Source organism: Charadrius vociferus, unplaced genomic scaffold (assembly GCF_000708025.1).
Source record: "Charadrius vociferus isolate BGI_N301 unplaced genomic scaffold, ASM70802v2 scaffold636, whole genome shotgun sequence".
Taxonomy (NCBI): Eukaryota; Metazoa; Chordata; class Aves; order Charadriiformes; family Charadriidae; genus Charadrius; species Charadrius vociferus.
In genome coordinates this window covers 501,417-518,107 of record NW_009649189.1, presented here as the reverse complement: position 1 = coordinate 518,107, position 16,691 = coordinate 501,417, and the positions used below count along the sequence as shown (strand labels likewise).

Here is a 16,691-nt window from a genome sequence, read left to right as displayed (position 1 = left end):
TTGGCTGTGGGGGTGCATTTCCATTAGATGAAAAATGTAGTTACTTTGACACTTTGTTGCAATTTTCAGCAAAAAAAAAGCAACAAGCGTAAGAATAGCAGATGGAGGGATGGAAATTTCCATTTTTTTAAACAGACATAGTAGTTACGAGACTCACTTAACAGTTCGCTCAAGGACACGCTATTTGCAGCTTTTAGATCATTCAGTTTGTACTTTGCTGCCCAAACCTGCAATTAAGCGAATGAGATGACTTGCAAGATTTTGGGTGGTGGTATTTCTTCTCTTGTCACACTAATGAAAATAACCATATAGGGCTCTGATTGTAATTGCGGTGCACTTAGGGTGTGGTAGTTACAGTGTAATTACGGAATTTATTATGGTGGTATTCATACCCAGTGAAATAACCTGAAACCATCTACGGTGCCCGAGAGTGGCTAGTGGACACCAGTGGCTCAGGCTGGATTTATTTCCTGGAGAATCGTGATTCATTCTCATTCAGGAAGCAAAACAAGAAATAACGACGGTTGCCTCTAGTTACCAGTCAGAGGGAAATCATCTGTGAAGAAACCTGCTCCTGAACTTGGAGGAGGGATGAGCCGGGGATGGGAGCCCAAGGTCAGGCTCCCACGTGCCCGGGGTAGCCAGGAGTGCCGAGAGGTGTTTTGAAGGAAAGGGCTGGAGGCGGTGGGTGAGGAACTGTCTTTGCATCTTTCTGGATGCCGATGGAGAGTTAGTGACTTTCTAGGCTGGGTGTCAGGTCTGAGCCAGACAGTGGTCATGCTTTGCTCCCTTCAGAAAGGTAATAAAAAAAAAAAAACAACCAACATCCTTTTCCCTGATTCTTCTCTTCTTTCTTCCCAGAGGAGCGTGGGGGTAAGTGGATGGCCACGTGCTCCAGAATCGGGAAGCTGGAAGGTGCAGGTGTTAAATGTGAGGGAAGAGAGGGAATGAATTAAAAGCACTCCCCCCATACACAGCTTTTGAATGCTCAGATAACTAAGAAATGAGCACTGCACTCTTGGCTCCCGTGGAACATAAATCCTCACCTGGGGAAAAACACAGAGCTAAAATTCCCTGAGAAACGTGCTGTGGGACTCAGCTCACCACACTGGCCCTGGCCCAGCTGACTCTCGGGCGAGGGCCCTTCTGCTCCGAAATCTTGGCCCATTTGCACAGTGCTCCTTCCTTCTTGCTGGACTTTTTGGCCTAGCAACATTTTCCAGATGTGCATTACTTGGGAATTTAATTAATGTTGTGCCTGCTGCCTCTTTGAGATCATTAACGAAGATGTTAGTTAGGATGCTGATCCCTTCTCTCCCCTCGTTCACCTGAATGCCGTTCAGCATCATGTATGGTCCACCTGACAAGGTCTCTTTGTGGCAGCACTGATTGCTGGTGCTGTTTGCATTGATTCTGGGAGCGAGATGGTTTAGCGCTGCTAATAGTCACTGGCTGTGGGGTGAGCACCGTTGTGTTGAAGTCACCTTGTACAGAGGAGCAGTATCGCTGTTCCCGGGGGCTGGAGAAACTGAGGTCTGGAGAAGAGCACTCAGGTCCTAGCCTGGGCTCCTTGAGGAGAAGTGACATTTCCTGAGGCTCAGGTCAGTGCCATCACCAGCAAAATGGGCTACTTTCTGTTCTCTAAATCTTTCTATACTTTCTCTTCTTTTTTTTTCCCCTTTTATACTCTAATATAGTACTGTGTTGCCTTCCTATACCTGAGAGCAAAAAGAAGATACTACATAGTGGAAAGGGGAATAACTATTACAATTTATTAACGCCCCAAGGAAGGTGTAATCTGCATATATGTGCGCGGTGCAGTGTGGAGAGCTGCTGCCAGCCAGGCTGGGCAAGGGCAAAGGGCAAAGGCAAAGGCAGCTGCTGCAGCAGCATCACTTGGACACCGACTCCCCCTCTTATCTTTATTCTTCTTTTGAAGACAAAACAGGGCTCTGCTTTTCTTGATGAGGGTAAAGCACCCCTACGCAGAGCAGCTTCCAGTCGAAATGGAAGAGGTCTCAAAGTTTCTCCCTAGCCCTGGCAATGTCTCTGTTGAGAGATTTACTCCATGGACCACATCCGCTCCCAGCTCTGAGACAGAAGCATCAGTTGCCATGGCGACTTCTTTGAGAAAGTCATATGGGGAAAGAGCTGATGTATTTTTAGCTTTGGGTAATGAAATTTAACAGCTGGAAATAAAGGTGAGGGCCAGCCAGGGTGCCACATGCTTATGGACCACTGTTTGGGACCGACTCTTCGGCAATGCCAGCGGGAAGAGCTGATGGGGCTGCGTCCGAGGAGGATGCTCAGCCCTGTGGCTCCTGCTCTGGGTGCTGTGCAGGACAGCACCCACGAGTACGTCGGAGGAGAAGGAATCACTATAAAGAAAATCTGATAAGGAGGTGGTGTTACACGTGAAGCTAAAGAGGAGGCACTGACTGAGGTCATAGCTGCTTCATGTACAGTGTGTTCAACCTATAAATAGCTCTTCAAATATACCTCTGCACAAGTGGTATTTATAGAGTGATGAGTGAAAAAAGCTCCATTTGGGGCCAGGAGTTGATGTGTGAAGGATGTTTCAGGCTTGGTCAAAAGTTCAGGTTTCTGAAAGGTATGGAACAGAGCTGGACCCCAAATGTGTGGGGTTTTCGCCTCTGATCGAGGCTCAAAGGTCGCAGTGCTGTTAAATGTGCCTTCTGAAATCAGTGTATCTGGAGAGGATATCACTAGACCTTGGCAGTCAGATATCCTACAGCAGAGCCCCTGTATAGGCGTAATTTATTCAGGTAATTTGGATCAGTCTAAGTCGCGTGTAAACTTTTCTGAAGGTAGACTCTTATTTTATTTTCTAAAATACTTTCTCAGCTCCCTGCAATATTTTTAGTTCTTTCGTCTTCAGCTGTCAAAAGTTTATTTTAAAATTAATTGATTTCGATGTAATATTTACTGCACTTTAGCTTTCAGCACAGCATATGAAAATAGATTTCACTACAGCTGGCAGTGTCTAATGGGATTCGTTCCTACTCCAAAGGCTCTTTGCATTATGTACTGATACTTCCAGCCGAGCTTGCTTTGAACAGCCTCACCATCTTTTCATATCACCGAGCTTACAGCAGCTTGGGCTGGCAGGGAGACAAGGTGAAGCATTTCAGTTTAAAGAAGCCACAGTTGATGCATACCTTGAACCCCAGGTGTAGATATTACAGATCTGGCTCGATATTCATTGGAATTAATAGGATCTTCTCTTTTTGCGTCAGTGGGCTCTTTGGCTGGATTAAAAATTGATCATATCTCATTATGATAACCACAGTTGTGGTGCAGATTAAGCAGTGGGTCGCGGAGGTGTCCTGGCCCTAGTGCATCACCAGAGCATTATTACACAGGGCAGAAAGCAGCACGTGGAAATTGGAGCAGACTTTGCTAACGCACCGGTGTTGTCAGGGGAGGTGGTGAACTTTGATGTGAGGTGATTTAGAAGCAGCCTTTGAATTGTAAAGCTTTAAATAACCTGTTAGCCAAGACGTCACTGAAAGCATTTCCTGGTGGGTTATGATGCTCCTGGCTTTTTCCCAGCAGGACTGAGGACTATCCGTTACCCTTCACAGGGCACCGCCGCAGGGGCTGGTGCCTCCCTCGCACCTGGGAGCAGAGGGAGAGGGGCCTGACGTGCCGGGACTCCGTGGCAGGACCGAGAATATTTCTCACCTGCGGCGTAATGCCTGAACTACCCAAGGGCTGGACTGACTTCTTCCATCCAATCTGTTTCCTCGTGGAGGATAGAGTATTTTTTAATTAGTTGGGTTTTTTTTTTCCCAAAAAAAACCTGCTGAGTTTTCCCTCCCACTTCTACAATTAAATGCTTTCACATGAAGATTAAACTCCTCTGAGCGAAGTTGCGGCGGGCCCCAGCGTGCTGGTTTTCCATATATCCCCATTCCCCAAAGAGATAGGATAAAGCATCCTGTATTTTCCTCTCCACAGCATGGGGCAAAGACCATTTAACCAAAACTAAGAAATCAGTACCTCTTTCTCTCCCCACCTCCAACCAAACCCTTTCAAGTAACCAGGCTCCCAGCTGGCTGAAATGTTCAAATGTCTCTTTTGGCATGTGCAACAGTCAGGTCTGGGGAGCTTGGTGGTGGGGCTCAAGTTGAGAGGTCTGGGAGGAGGCGGGAATGTGCAGAGCCATTGAGGCAGTGTACGCCGGGGGACCTTTGGTGTGCTGCACCATCAGAGAGTGACCATTAAAGGCTGGAAGGGGATATGCCAGGTTTATAAAGCAAAACTGATTGACCAGAAGCTCAGCATGAGCCGGCAATGTGCGATCACAGCCCAGAAGGCCAACCACATCCTGGGCTGCATCAGAGGAAGTGTGGCCAGCAGGGCGAGGGAGGGGATTCTGCCCCTCTACTCCACTCTGGTGAGACCCCACCTGGAGTACTGCGTCCAGCTCTGGAGCTCCCAACAGCAGAAGGACATGGACCTGCTGGAGCGTGTCCAGAGGAGAGCCACGAGGATGATCCGAGGGCTGCAGCACCTCTCCTATGAGGAGAGGCTGAGAGAGTTGGGGCTGTTCAGCCTGGAGAAGAGAAGGCTCCGTGGAGATCTTGTTGCGGCCTTCCAGTCCCTAAAGGGGCTACAGGAGAGCTGGGGAAGGACTTTTTACTCCGGCATGTAGTGACAGGATGAGGGGGAATGGCTTTAAACTGGAAGAGCCCCATCCCTGGAGGTGTTCAAGGCCAGGCTGGAGGTGGCCTTGGGCAACCTGGGCTGGTGGGAGGTGTCCCTGCCTATGGCAGGGGGGCTGGAACTCGATGATCTTCAAGGTTCTTTCCAACCTAAACCATTCTATGATCCTGTGACTCTATGAAAACAAAGTCAGATGTCAGATGCTGAGCCAGGCTGAGGAAGAATGATGGAAGTGATTCCTTTGATGCTGTCAGCATTTTTATTGATCTGAGGCTGTAAACCAGTTATAAATTAGAGAAAAGCTATGAAGAGGAGTGAGGGATGGAAATTGCCTGGGTACCGTTTAAAAGATGTGCAGCTGCATTTATCGGACAAGGGAGAACGTGCGCATCCAGACTTTGGCTGCAGAGCTCCGTACTCGCAGGGGAGGCACTCGGCACCCGGCTGCTCCTGTTCACATAGTTTTGTTGGAGAAAGCCAGAGTTTGCTCTGCCCGTGTGACACAGAGTAAAGCTGCCTTGCGGGTTTACTGAGGGGCTCGGAGAAGGGCGGCTGGAGAAGCCGCCGGGGCTAGCGTTCACTGCGCAGCCCTGCGTAGGGAGGCTTTTCTGTAGATCGTGATGGCTCACCCACAGCAGTCCAGGGCAGACAGCGCAGAAAGAAATGGAGAACGAGTAATGAATAAATGATTTGGCACGGAATATTTAGCCCAGAAAATAGGCAGTGTGAGCATGGATGCCGTTGTATCTATCTGCGTACAGAGGTATGCCGTGTGTGAGTGCGCACACACACATGTATATGTGTGTACGAACATATCATGATGACACTGCCCTGCCTTGAAATGATCAAATGTGCATCGTTAACATTAGAAATGGCAATGCAGGCTGCTTCTGTGTCCCATGTGTTCAGGTGCACTGACCATGCGTTGTCCACCTTGACAAAGTCTCTTTGCGGCAGCACTGATTGCTGGTGCTGTTTGCATTGATTCTGGGAGCGAGATGGTTTAGCGCTGCTAATAGTCACTGGCTGTGGGGTGAGCACCGTTGTGTTGAAGTCACCTTGTACAGAGGAGCAGTATCGCTGCTCCCGGGGGCTGGAGAAACTGAGGTCTGGAGAAGAGCACTCAGGTCCTAGCCTGGGCTCCTTGAGGAGAAGTGACATTTCCTGAGACTCAGTTCATGGGAGTCCTCCACCATAACTCTTCTCTTCTTCCTTCTCCTTTACAGAAATCCGTGAAGCTTTCCGGGTGCTGGACAGGGATGGGAATGGCTTTATATCCAAGCAGGAGCTGGGCATGGCAATGCGTTCCTTGGGATACATGCCCAGTGAGGTGGAGCTGGCGATTATCATGCAACGCCTTGACATGGACGGTAAGTTCTCGCTGTTGATTCTTCTCTGTTACTGGTGGAGGGGGGCTTTCCCAGTGCATTGCTGCCCGTGGTTTTGGCTCAAATAATTTATGGTCACCAAGGAAGGTCTGGAGAGGAATCTGTGAAAATTTGCCTTTCACCACAGCAAGGAGAGGGCAGATGACTGTGGGCCATCAACCTCCTGTAGATAAACCTGCCTCTCAGGTGACCCATGCCAAGGATATGGAGCGTCTCTTATCTGCCCAGCTGATACAGATGGGTGAAGACAGACCAGCTCTTGCAACTCTTCTCTGCAAAGCTGCAAATGGTCTTTTGCGAGGCTGTTGTTACCGTTCTCTTTGCATTCCTGGGCAGCATCTGGTCCAGTGACGCTTACTGGGAGATGACCTGAGCACCCAACTAAGCAGAGTTGCCCGGTCCTGTGGTCTCACAATTCCTTGCAAGTAAAAGATGCTGTGGATGGGAGCTGTGCTGTGTCGTAATGAAGTGTTGATGGTTTTTGAAGGAGAAGTTTAGAAGGGTGGAATAATTTTGAGCAAAGTCCTGCTGTGAGAGATCGTCAAACGATTACTAAGAGGTAATAAAAGAAACAGAACCCACCATTAACGGGAAGAGAGAAATGCAGCATCAGGATGCTGGAGCCAGGGGGGACTTTTTAACTGCTGCGAAGCTACAATCAGAGCTGATCACAGTGAGCGGGCTGTCTTTAAAATGTCCTTGGTCAGAGCAGGAAGGGAGACTTCCCTGGTGCCTGAAATGCGCAGGGAAGCTGGGATGTGGATCTGACCTCCTTCCTCCCTTTTGCAGGCAGGGTAGAAACACTGTGCAAAGTTAGGTGAAATTATGCCAAACCAGAGTGCCGGATGCAGCCCTGGTCCGACGGGGGATGCTTGGCAAGCCCATGCAACACCGGCATCCTCGGGGAGACTGCTGAGAGCAGAGCCCATGGGAGGTGGTGGCAGGAGAAATGAGGCTCTCCTGCCTCCCTGGGGATACCCCAGTCGAATGCCCCGGTGAGATGCACAGTACAACTATATTTATCAGGCCAGTAGAAGTGGGGAAGAGGCTGTCAGCCTGATCAAGGGTGTTCAGCATCTCCCCTAGAGCAGGGAGACAAAGCAATTAATGCAAAACCTGGCAGATAGAGAAGATAGTTGTCGAAATGATCTCATCTCTTGAAAAGAAAAGAAAAGGAAAAAAAAAGCATTTTCTCTAAAAGTTAATGTTGGTACCTTGTTTTAGCCTTTCCTAGCAGACCAGGTGATTTCTCGTTAGGTTTTGCAAAGGCCAGACTCAGCATGGTGCCAATTCATGGGGTCTCGTACCGAGACTCTGCGCTTTTTTGGAAAAAAAGTGCTGTGGACTTGGCTTCCAGTTCTGATTCCTCTCCAGTTATTCCCTGACTCTCGGTCTCACAGACTTGAGACTTTGGCACTCTTTCGTATACACTCCTAGTGTGCAGGGACCTGTAACTGGAGAGGTGGAGTTAAAATGTAGAGTAATGGGCTGCAGATGGAAGGTGTTAAATTCCTCTTTGAGACCTTTCAGAAAGCTCAGTGTATTTTCTGCAGAGAGGGGAGGCGATTCTCCATCTCTTCCAGCTCAACGGTTCCATCAGCTCCAAAGATACAGTCCAGTTGTGCTGGGTGTTTTTATTGTTCTTATGCCTCAGCGGCCTGTTGTTGCAGTATTTTGAGCAGAGGGTTTGGGAGCTGGACACAAGTCTGTGCTATGTGAAGGTCAAATGAGCCATACATTAAAAAATGACAGGGTAATGGGAAATTCCTTAGGCGGTGAGCAAATAGGGGAATATTATGTGAAAGATTTACCTTGCCTGCAAATTGAATTAATGCTAGATGGCTTGAATTAATATTATATGGCTTATGGCTACTTTTTCTCTGATGGATTTTCTTCATTTTTTTTCCCTGGGATTTAACTTGAGATATGCAGTGTGAACCAGCAGTAGCTGCCTCTTCCGCTGTCCGTGAGCATCATTAGGTAGTAGGGCTTGAACCCAGTGAGCTGCTGGGGATGTCAGTCGTGCCCTGCGCTTCCAGGGACAGCCTTACCCTCCTTCCCATATATCCTATTGAGGGTTGCCGAATTTTTCCGGGGCTTTGGCTCAGCGTCAGGTGGGTGGGAAGCTCGGCTGGATGAAAGGTCGCATTCAAAGAGGAGTCCCCCGTGGTCAGGAAAGCCAGGAGGGAGGCGGTAATCCTCCTGCGCATCCCCAGGCACCTGACATGAATTACGATGTGGCGGCAGGTAGCGTAGCCAGACGTCCGTTTCTCCACGCAAGGCTGCTGCCAGTGTCTGCTAATAATGAGGTAATACAATTGGCAGTGGTTTATATTTAATCTGAACCAGCCTGAACAGACCTAGTGCAAACATACGGTTTTCATCAGGAATTACCTTGGGAGTGCATTCGCATTGTGGGACGGCAGAATTGCTGTCTCTGCCGTGGCTTATTTAACTGATGGGCTTCAAATAATGAGCAACCGGAGCTGGTCTGAATTTGGTTTTTGTTGCAAACCCCGTTTTCTGCAGGGATGCGGAGGGAGGCTCAGCCCTGTCTAGGTCAGGCTGAGGAGACGTTCGAGCTGCGGGAGCAGGATGGCTATGTTGGACAAAATATGTTTTAAGAGGACCATACGCAATGTGTGCTGGAGTGGTATGTAGCTGAGCATAAACTGATATGACAAGAGCACTTCACACCTGTGTGTCACCTTCTGCCACAAAGGATCTCACCAACCTCAGTAAATAACACAGGGATCGACTCCAGAGACGCCCGAGGACAGTTGCTTCTGGGGCTGTAGCGTGCAGCTGTTCAGTAACGCATAGTGAGACTCCAAACCAGACAGAAACGAAGGCGTGTTTCATAATTCATTGCGTTCAAAGGCAAAATGTAGTTAGTTAGAAAACGCTGCATGAACTTAAGTGAAAATAGCAATTGCACGGCTTGGATTTTGCCCAGGAACTCTTCACAGGTGTTGTATTGCTTTCAATGCCTCCATGGGTGTTGAGTGCCACCATCAGCCTTCCTTCACAGGTGACAAACCAGCAGCCCTGGCATTGACGGGGTGGAAGTGAGGGCAAGGAGTGGGTTTGCCCCCAGAGAATGTCATGGGGTGATGCTGAGGATGCTCAAGAGCTTCCAAATGTCCTCCAGGGCTCAGAGTGGCAGGAGGGGGTTCCTGCCTGTCCACAAGGATGCAGGTTGTCCCATGCTATGAAGCCCATGGCACACAGAGAGGCGTGGGTTACTTATCTGCTGGGCTTCGGTTCCATGGCATGGCAAAGCTGTCGTGGGGCTGGGGAAGAGGGAGAGATTAACCAAGAAATTTTAAGATGGGACTCCAGGATGGGTTGGGGCTCATAAATGGAACAAGATGTATTTTTCCTGTGCCCAGGCAAGTGCAGACTCACAGCAAATCCTATATTAAGAAGCATCAAAACCAACTTCCCATCCCCAGAGACAGCTGTCAAATATCCAAATATCCAAAATCCCAAGAGATTGACCACACAGTCGCACGTCGACTTGGCTTTTTTGTTACCCCAACAGCTGAGGTGAGTTTGGGCCACTGGGGCAGGAGGTGTTTCATTCCCATGCTGTGGCAGGGGGTGAGTGATGGTAGCTGGTGGTGGCACGTGGGAAGCCTTCGGCCTTGGCTGTGCCTTGTCCTGAGGACACGCCACAGCTACATGTGCCCTCTTAGCACGGCTTTGCTGAATGCAGGTATTTCCAGTAAATATCTAATTCTTGCTAGTCCTCACTGGAGGAAGGCAGGCGTCAGAGGCTGGAGTATCCACTGCATTGCCTACAAACGTCTTCTCCACCTTTTCTTCCAAGTTCCTTTGCTGTTCTGCAAGGTGTGCTTCACCCAGGTCAAGAGGAACGCAGCTGCCACAGGGGGAAATATCATAGTTGGCATAAGAAACTGAATTAGGGAGAAAAATGAGAATACACTTGCAATATTTCAAGGTCTGAAGAGAAGTCTTATAAATCATGAGAAACACCCTTTTATGAACTACCTCAAGATGCTATGGCATTGCTGTAATGGGGGGATGAAAGTACTAGAATAGAACAGAAGGCAAAGGGTTTTTCTGTGAAAAAAAAAAAAAAAAGCCTCTTTTGGGGAAGGGAGTTGAAGAATGGTGGTTCCGTCACTCAGAGCATGAGATTCACATTAGGCCAAAGCTTTGCTTACATCTTGATAGAAGTGGTGCGTGACTGTGTGCCAGGAGAAGGCTGTTCCGTATAGCTGGGCACCTATCCAGTGTGCCGTGCCTTATAGGGACACATTGTTTGCTTTTGGTCTGGAAATAGAGGTCAAATTTTACCTCAGTTTATACCCTTGATTTGCTTTATCCTTAGACATAATTAGGTACTGCATGAACATAAACATTGCAGACTATGAGAGGTGCATACATTTCTGCCTGCAATCTGGAGAATGACCTGAAATGTTCTGCCAGTTTGTGGAAAGTAAAATATTTTATGTATTTATGTGCTGGAAAAGAAGTTATTTGTAAATTCTTCCAATTGGCAGTAATGCTAATAAAAATGCAGAGAAATGGCACATTAAATGTGTTGCCTTATCTGGGATGCCTCCTCTTTAAGCAGACTTTCGCAATAAAATAGATGAATGTGTGACTTAAGTGTCAAACTGTTTCGTTACAACATAAGACACTTTTATCTGAGGAATAAAATAAGCACTCAGTGTACTAATTAGAGGAGCAGCTGGTTTTCAGTACCCTGGAAAAATAACTTCAGGCTAACACAAGAGGGAAAAAAACCCCAGTGTGTCAAATTGTTTATTATAGTACAAATAGGAAATACTTTGATCAAGCAAAAGACAAGGTGGTTTCATCAGTGTACAAGCGAGCTACCTGTTACCTTTTATCACATTATGTGATGCGTCAGCAGTAGTAACAAAAATACAGCTATGACATCCTTATGGGTACTAAAGAACAGGGGGAAGAAATCCCAATTTGAAATTCTGCATATTCCCAAGCCGCTTTGCAACGGCTCTTTGTGGAGCAGGGAATGGAAGAGGGGGATAAAAACCAGTAAGCTATTCACAGAGACCCTGGCAAAATAGATTTCGGAGACAGGCAGCTCTCCCAGGTGGCGCTTCTGAGGTTCATGCAGCTTTGGGCAGCCCCATGGTTGCAATGGGGTTCTGCAGATTTATTGTCCTCTTACGCTTTGCATGCAGAAGTGCTGCTCAGGTGGTGCCCCGCATGGCGAGGGAGTCCCACACTCGCTGAGATCCCCCTTTGGAGAGGGAATAAATGACAGTGACATAACTGCCTGGCGCCAAGGAATGATGTCAGTATGCTGTCTCCCTAAAAGTCGGATCTCCGAGCTGTTGTACTGCTGTTGGCTCAGGGTTTGTACGCAGACGTTGCTCTCGTTTGCTTGCACTTGCTTCCCCACTTGAGGGAAGGGACATCAAATTCGAGTGTTTCACTGGCTGGAGCGTGTGCGCTGTCACAGGGATGGGAACAACCAAAGGACCTGGACTGGGAGATCCAGAGAAAGAATAAACCTCTCTTCTAAAAATTAAAATTAAGCGCTGAGCTTTCCCCTGCGGCCTGCAGAAGGGTAGTTCCCTGCTCTTGGACATTGTATGGCCAAATGTTTGCTTCTGTCCAGAAGGTGGCCTTGCACTGCCCTGTGTGGGACAGCGGCCATATGTACAAGCTGAAAGCATTTTATCTCTTTCTTTTGTCTCCCCCTCTCTTCTTTCCTTTGCATTTTTTTTTTCCCCTTCCACTTTACTGCCATGGATAATTCTTTGTGTTTGAACTTTTCAACATGAAACTGTGTAAACTAGCCCAGGCTGCTGGAGGTAGACCAGAGACAGTTTCTGTGTTTAAAATGCAGAGTTAATAGGAAAAGCACAGGCAGGTTGTTGCAGACTTCGAGTTTGTCCTCTGTACTCAAAGTCTTCTCATTTTTATATGTGAGAAATGATCTTGCAACATTTCAGCCTGGTTGTCCTTTAAAGTGTGTTGCCGAGCTGAGAAACTTGGTCGGTGAGACGGATTTGATGAGACTTGTCTTTATTTATAGAGGCCACTCTCTTCGTGTCTGCTCTGATTTGTAAAATGGAGATTATCATATTATGTGCTCTCGCTGCAAAGAATGAAGAGTAATTATTGTTACTGGTGAAGCTAGTCAGGTTTGCAGCTCAGTACCGGGAAGAGGTTCACAAGTAATATCAAATCCTGTCTTTGATGCAGTGCCTGGCTGGCGGAGGGCAGCCGTGTTGAATAGACAGGACCGGAGGAAACACTGAATAACAATTCCCTCCCCGAAACCCCTCCATCTCGGGCTCCAGAGGGACAGAGTCCTCCGCAAAACACGACGTGCGATCTGTCTCAGGCAGGCACGGCCTCTAGTTTGTTTGCATCCCTGTTTAATTTTATTTCTTCCTCAAAATGCAGTATTCCTGGTATTATCATTTTGGTTTCACAGAATGCATATGCCACAGGGAACACACATATTCCTCTGTTTTAATGAGCCTGTGACTTGCTGGTCGTCTCAAAGTTGTGCCGAGCTGTCTGATAGCTGCTGCGACGCACACAGAGCTCTCCTGCTATTCCCGGGGCCTGGGGGGCAAACGCAATTAAATCCTGGGTGGTGGGGACGGGGGTTTGCTCCTCTCGATCCGTTTCCAAAGGGGGGACCAACTGGTTACAGCTTGCAGGGTACGAGAGTCCTGCCGAGACCTGTGAAATGAGCCCTCTTGGATTTACACGCCAGGCGCCTTTGCACGGGGACGAGGGTCTCGGGGGACGTGGGCTGGAGGTGACACTGGTGGAAGGGACAGTGGTGGAGGGGACAGCGGGGTGGAGGGGATGCAGGGCGGAGGGGACACTGGGGGAGGAGATGTGGGACGGAGGGGACACTGGGGGAGGAGATGTGGGACGGAGGGGACACTGGGGGAGGAGATGTGGGACGGAGGGGACACTGGGGGAGGAGATGTGGGACGGAGGGGACACTGGGGGAGGAGATGTGGGACGGAGGGGACACTGGGGGAGGAGATGTGGGACGGAGGGGACACTGGGGGAGGAGATGTGGGACGGAGGGGACACTGGGGGAGGAGATGTGGGACGGAGGGGACACTGGGGGAGGAGATGTGGGACGGAGGGGACACTGGTGGAGGAGATGTGGGACGGAGGGAACACTGGTGGAGGGGACAGCGGGGTGGAGGGGTCACTGGTGGAGGGGACACTAGTGGAGGGGATGCAGGACAAAGGGGACACTGGTGGAGGGGATGCAGGATGGAGGCAACACTGGTGGAGGGGACACTGATGGAGAGGATGCAGAGCAGAGGGGACATGGGGCAGAGGGGACAGCGGGGGCTCAGGCGGGCACGCTGGAGGCATGCCACGCTCGGCAGCCTCTGCAGTGCCTTTCCCTGCAGGATGGCTGCTCACAGGGACGGTAATTGGGGCGTCCTGTGGCTTCCCAGGGCCGGCGTGAAGCTGGCACGCTGCTTGGCAGGTGTCTGATGGATATGTTGTGTTTGTTTTTTTTTTTCACTGCAGTCACTGTTTTTGTTGGAGTTCTCTTCTATCCAAGCACTAACGGCATCCTGCTTGTTTTAGTGCTCGTGGTGAAGCATGGGACACGTCCCACCTGGCGCCACAGAGGCAGAGCCCCCCGTCCTCTTCAATCACCATCTCCTGCACAGGCTCCCCTTGGGCAAACATGGGGAGTTAATAGATTTTATTTTTTTTTAAATGGGGAAGCAAACAAGTCCTCTGCAGCCGTTTCCTCTTCCTTGCAAGACGAGCCAACAGACTGTCAAAATGAGTAACTCTCAAGGTCCTTTTCTCGGTGTCATGACGGATGCACCTCCGGCTCTGTATTTCTGGGCTCTGTTTGAGCCTTTCAGACCCCATGGAAATTTCCTCCTCCAGGAACATGTGTCTGTACAATTTGCTAATCTTTTATGTGTAGTTGTCATTGAACCAGAGCAGCCAGATCCTCACAGCCGCTCCTACACCACAGGACTTGGAAGTGCCCTTAAGGGACAGAGTGGGCTCTAGTGGAGACATTTCACCCCTTCCTTCAGCTCCAGTAATGTCTTTCCTTCAAAATGCAGTCATTAAAGCTGTGGGATATGTGGCAGAGCTGGTGAACGGTAAAAAAGTGGCAGATGGATATGTCCCCACTGTTCCCAAGGAGCAAGAGAGATGAGAAGTTGTATTTTTTTTACATGTATGCCTTGTATGACACTGGAATTTTTACATGTACAACACTGTACTTCTTACATGTGTGCCTATGTATGACACTGGCGCAGGTTGCCCCGAGAAGCTGTGGCTGCCCCATCCCTGGAGGTGTTCAAGGCGAGGTTGGACGGGGCTTGGAGCAACCTGGGCTGGTGGGAGGTGTCCCTGCCCAGGGCAGGGGGGTGGAACGAGATGATCTTCAAGGTCCCTTGCAACCCAAACCAGTCTATGATTCTATGCCTTGTTAGTGAACATCAGAGACCCTCTGCAGATGGTTCTGGGACAGAAACTGCCAAGAGAATGCAAACAGGACTCTGGAAATAGGAGATGCTCATTGTCATCTGTCTCCGTGCTGGGGACCGGCTGCCCATCCCATGCCTGTGGATCCCAGTGCAGGCAGGCAGGGGAGGTCTAGCACCCAGCTCTGCTGGCAGCCTCCTTTCTGCTAAGGTTTGGGACAATGACACTCTCTGCCTCAGTTTCCCCACTGCAAAATGTCCATCTTGGCACAGCAGTGGAGCTTAATCTGCTCTTTTCAGCCAATTTCATGGATGTCTATAATTGAAACTGTTTTCAAAGTCGAAAGTTTTATGAAAGACTTTCCCCAGTTCTTGTTGAAGTTACAGATTGAGGCTGTAATTAGGCAGAAAGTCTCTGGGTCGTGCTGGGGAAAGGGTCGCGCTGGCAATCAGGCTGTTCTCCTCTGACCTTAAAATCTCTGAAACCGAAATACTCATCTGGGAAATATCCTGTGGCTGGAACTTTTCTGTGCACATCATTTCAAGGCACAGCAGCAACAGCCTTCACCAGACTGTATTATTACTGCACAGGTTACTTTATGGGCGCAAACAATGACACAGACCGGGACAGAGAGTCACTGCAGCTAGCTATTAAGAGAATAAAAATAAACAGGAGTGTTGTGTGCGCCTGGGACCCAAGCTGCAACAGACTAGCTCATTAACTTTAAATATATCACCTAGCTGCACTCTGGAGGTCAAATTCGAGAAAAAAAAAACCCAACACAAAGTGTGAATACTTATCAGTCTACACACAGCAGATCCTCATTTCTGTTTAAACGTGTGCATCATTCTGGTGCCGTGGCAAGAAACTTTTAAGGAGGAGAGAGAACGCAATTATCCCAAGACTGGCCAGGGAAAAGACTTATTTAGGACGCAGTCAGGCCAGACCGTGCCGGCTCCCAGTTTTATGCACGAGGCTCTGAAAACCAGGTGTAAGTCTCCGTTCTGCCCCTGGGTATAGGCGATGCAATCCATGCACATTCTCCCCCTCTCTTTTTCTTTTTCTCTCCTGCCCTGTCTTTCTCCAGCCCAATGAATATTTAATTACATCCTCCAAGGGAGCCGCTCCAACGGGAGACTTTGGGACAGACAGCGGTCGACTGAAGGCTGAGGGTCGGGGCTCTCCCATGGGATGGAGGGCGAGACAGGTTCACGCCGCTGCTCCTCTGAGCACTTAATTATTTCTTCAAAGCAGAAGAGCTCTGGCAGGAGAGTTTGCAAGAGCCCACATAGGCTGCTGCTACCTGGGAGGTGGGGATTTGCTGTCCCGGCTCAGCCCGATCCCTCTGCCCTCTGCCAGGTCCCCCGTGGTTTGTGGGGGGGACTCTCCCTGCCCAGTACATCCAACCCGGGCAAACCGCTGCTGACGGCAGATGCTGTGGGATTAGGAAAAACGTATCAGGAGAAAGGCAGGATGAGGCTCAGGCCGCACAGGTGTAGCTCAGTTTGGTATAAGAGTGGAGCTGGCGGGTACTTCGTGCTGCGGTTGCCCTCCTTGGTGCCCTGACAAGGTCACTGCGGTCCTCTGCCTGCCCTCAAAAGCTTTGTTTATCCCGCTAAATATCCTCCAGCAAATAGAACCTTCCTTTCTCCTCTTCATTCAAGTCATGGGGGCTGAGGGAAGGTGAACCTCTTGGACTGCAGCCCATCAGCTTAAGGTGAGGGCTGTGATCTTCTGTGCTCAGCACCGACGCACCAGTGAAGCACAGCACCTCCAGCAAGAGCAAACGGTAGTACCTCGAAACCCCTTTGGCCTGGGGACCTGGAAGCACAACCCCAATGGGAATGAACTGGGGTGAAGGCAAGCAGCCTAGGAGACTAAATCCCCCTTCAGCAGTGCTGGAGGCTCCTTCAGCTCCCCCCGACATACATGACTCCAACCCAGAGTTTGCTCCCTGGGAGTGCAGGGGTCATTTTAGAGGCTTCTCTCTACATTCAGTCATTGGCGCGTTTCCTTTTTCCACATCCCATTGGTTTATTTAGAAGAGCTAATGGCCATTTTTCAGAGGTGCAGACACCCCTTCCTTGGGGCTGTCATGTCCAAAGCCAATTTCCTTGGGCTGCAGTGTCTGGGAGAGCTGGGAAAGAG

General features: G+C 49.4%; 1 protein-coding gene across 1 annotated transcript in view; it reads left to right on the top strand.

Annotated features, from left to right (window-relative positions):
- CALN1 (calneuron 1) overlaps positions 1-16,691 on the top strand; it is a 137,588-nt gene that overhangs the window by 57,937 nt on the left and 62,960 nt on the right. The window contains exon 3 of the mRNA XM_009888854.1: positions 5,916-6,059. Coding sequence (XP_009887156.1) covers positions 5,916-6,059 — 144 coding nt within the window. The remainder of the gene's footprint in view (positions 1-5,915; positions 6,060-16,691) is intronic.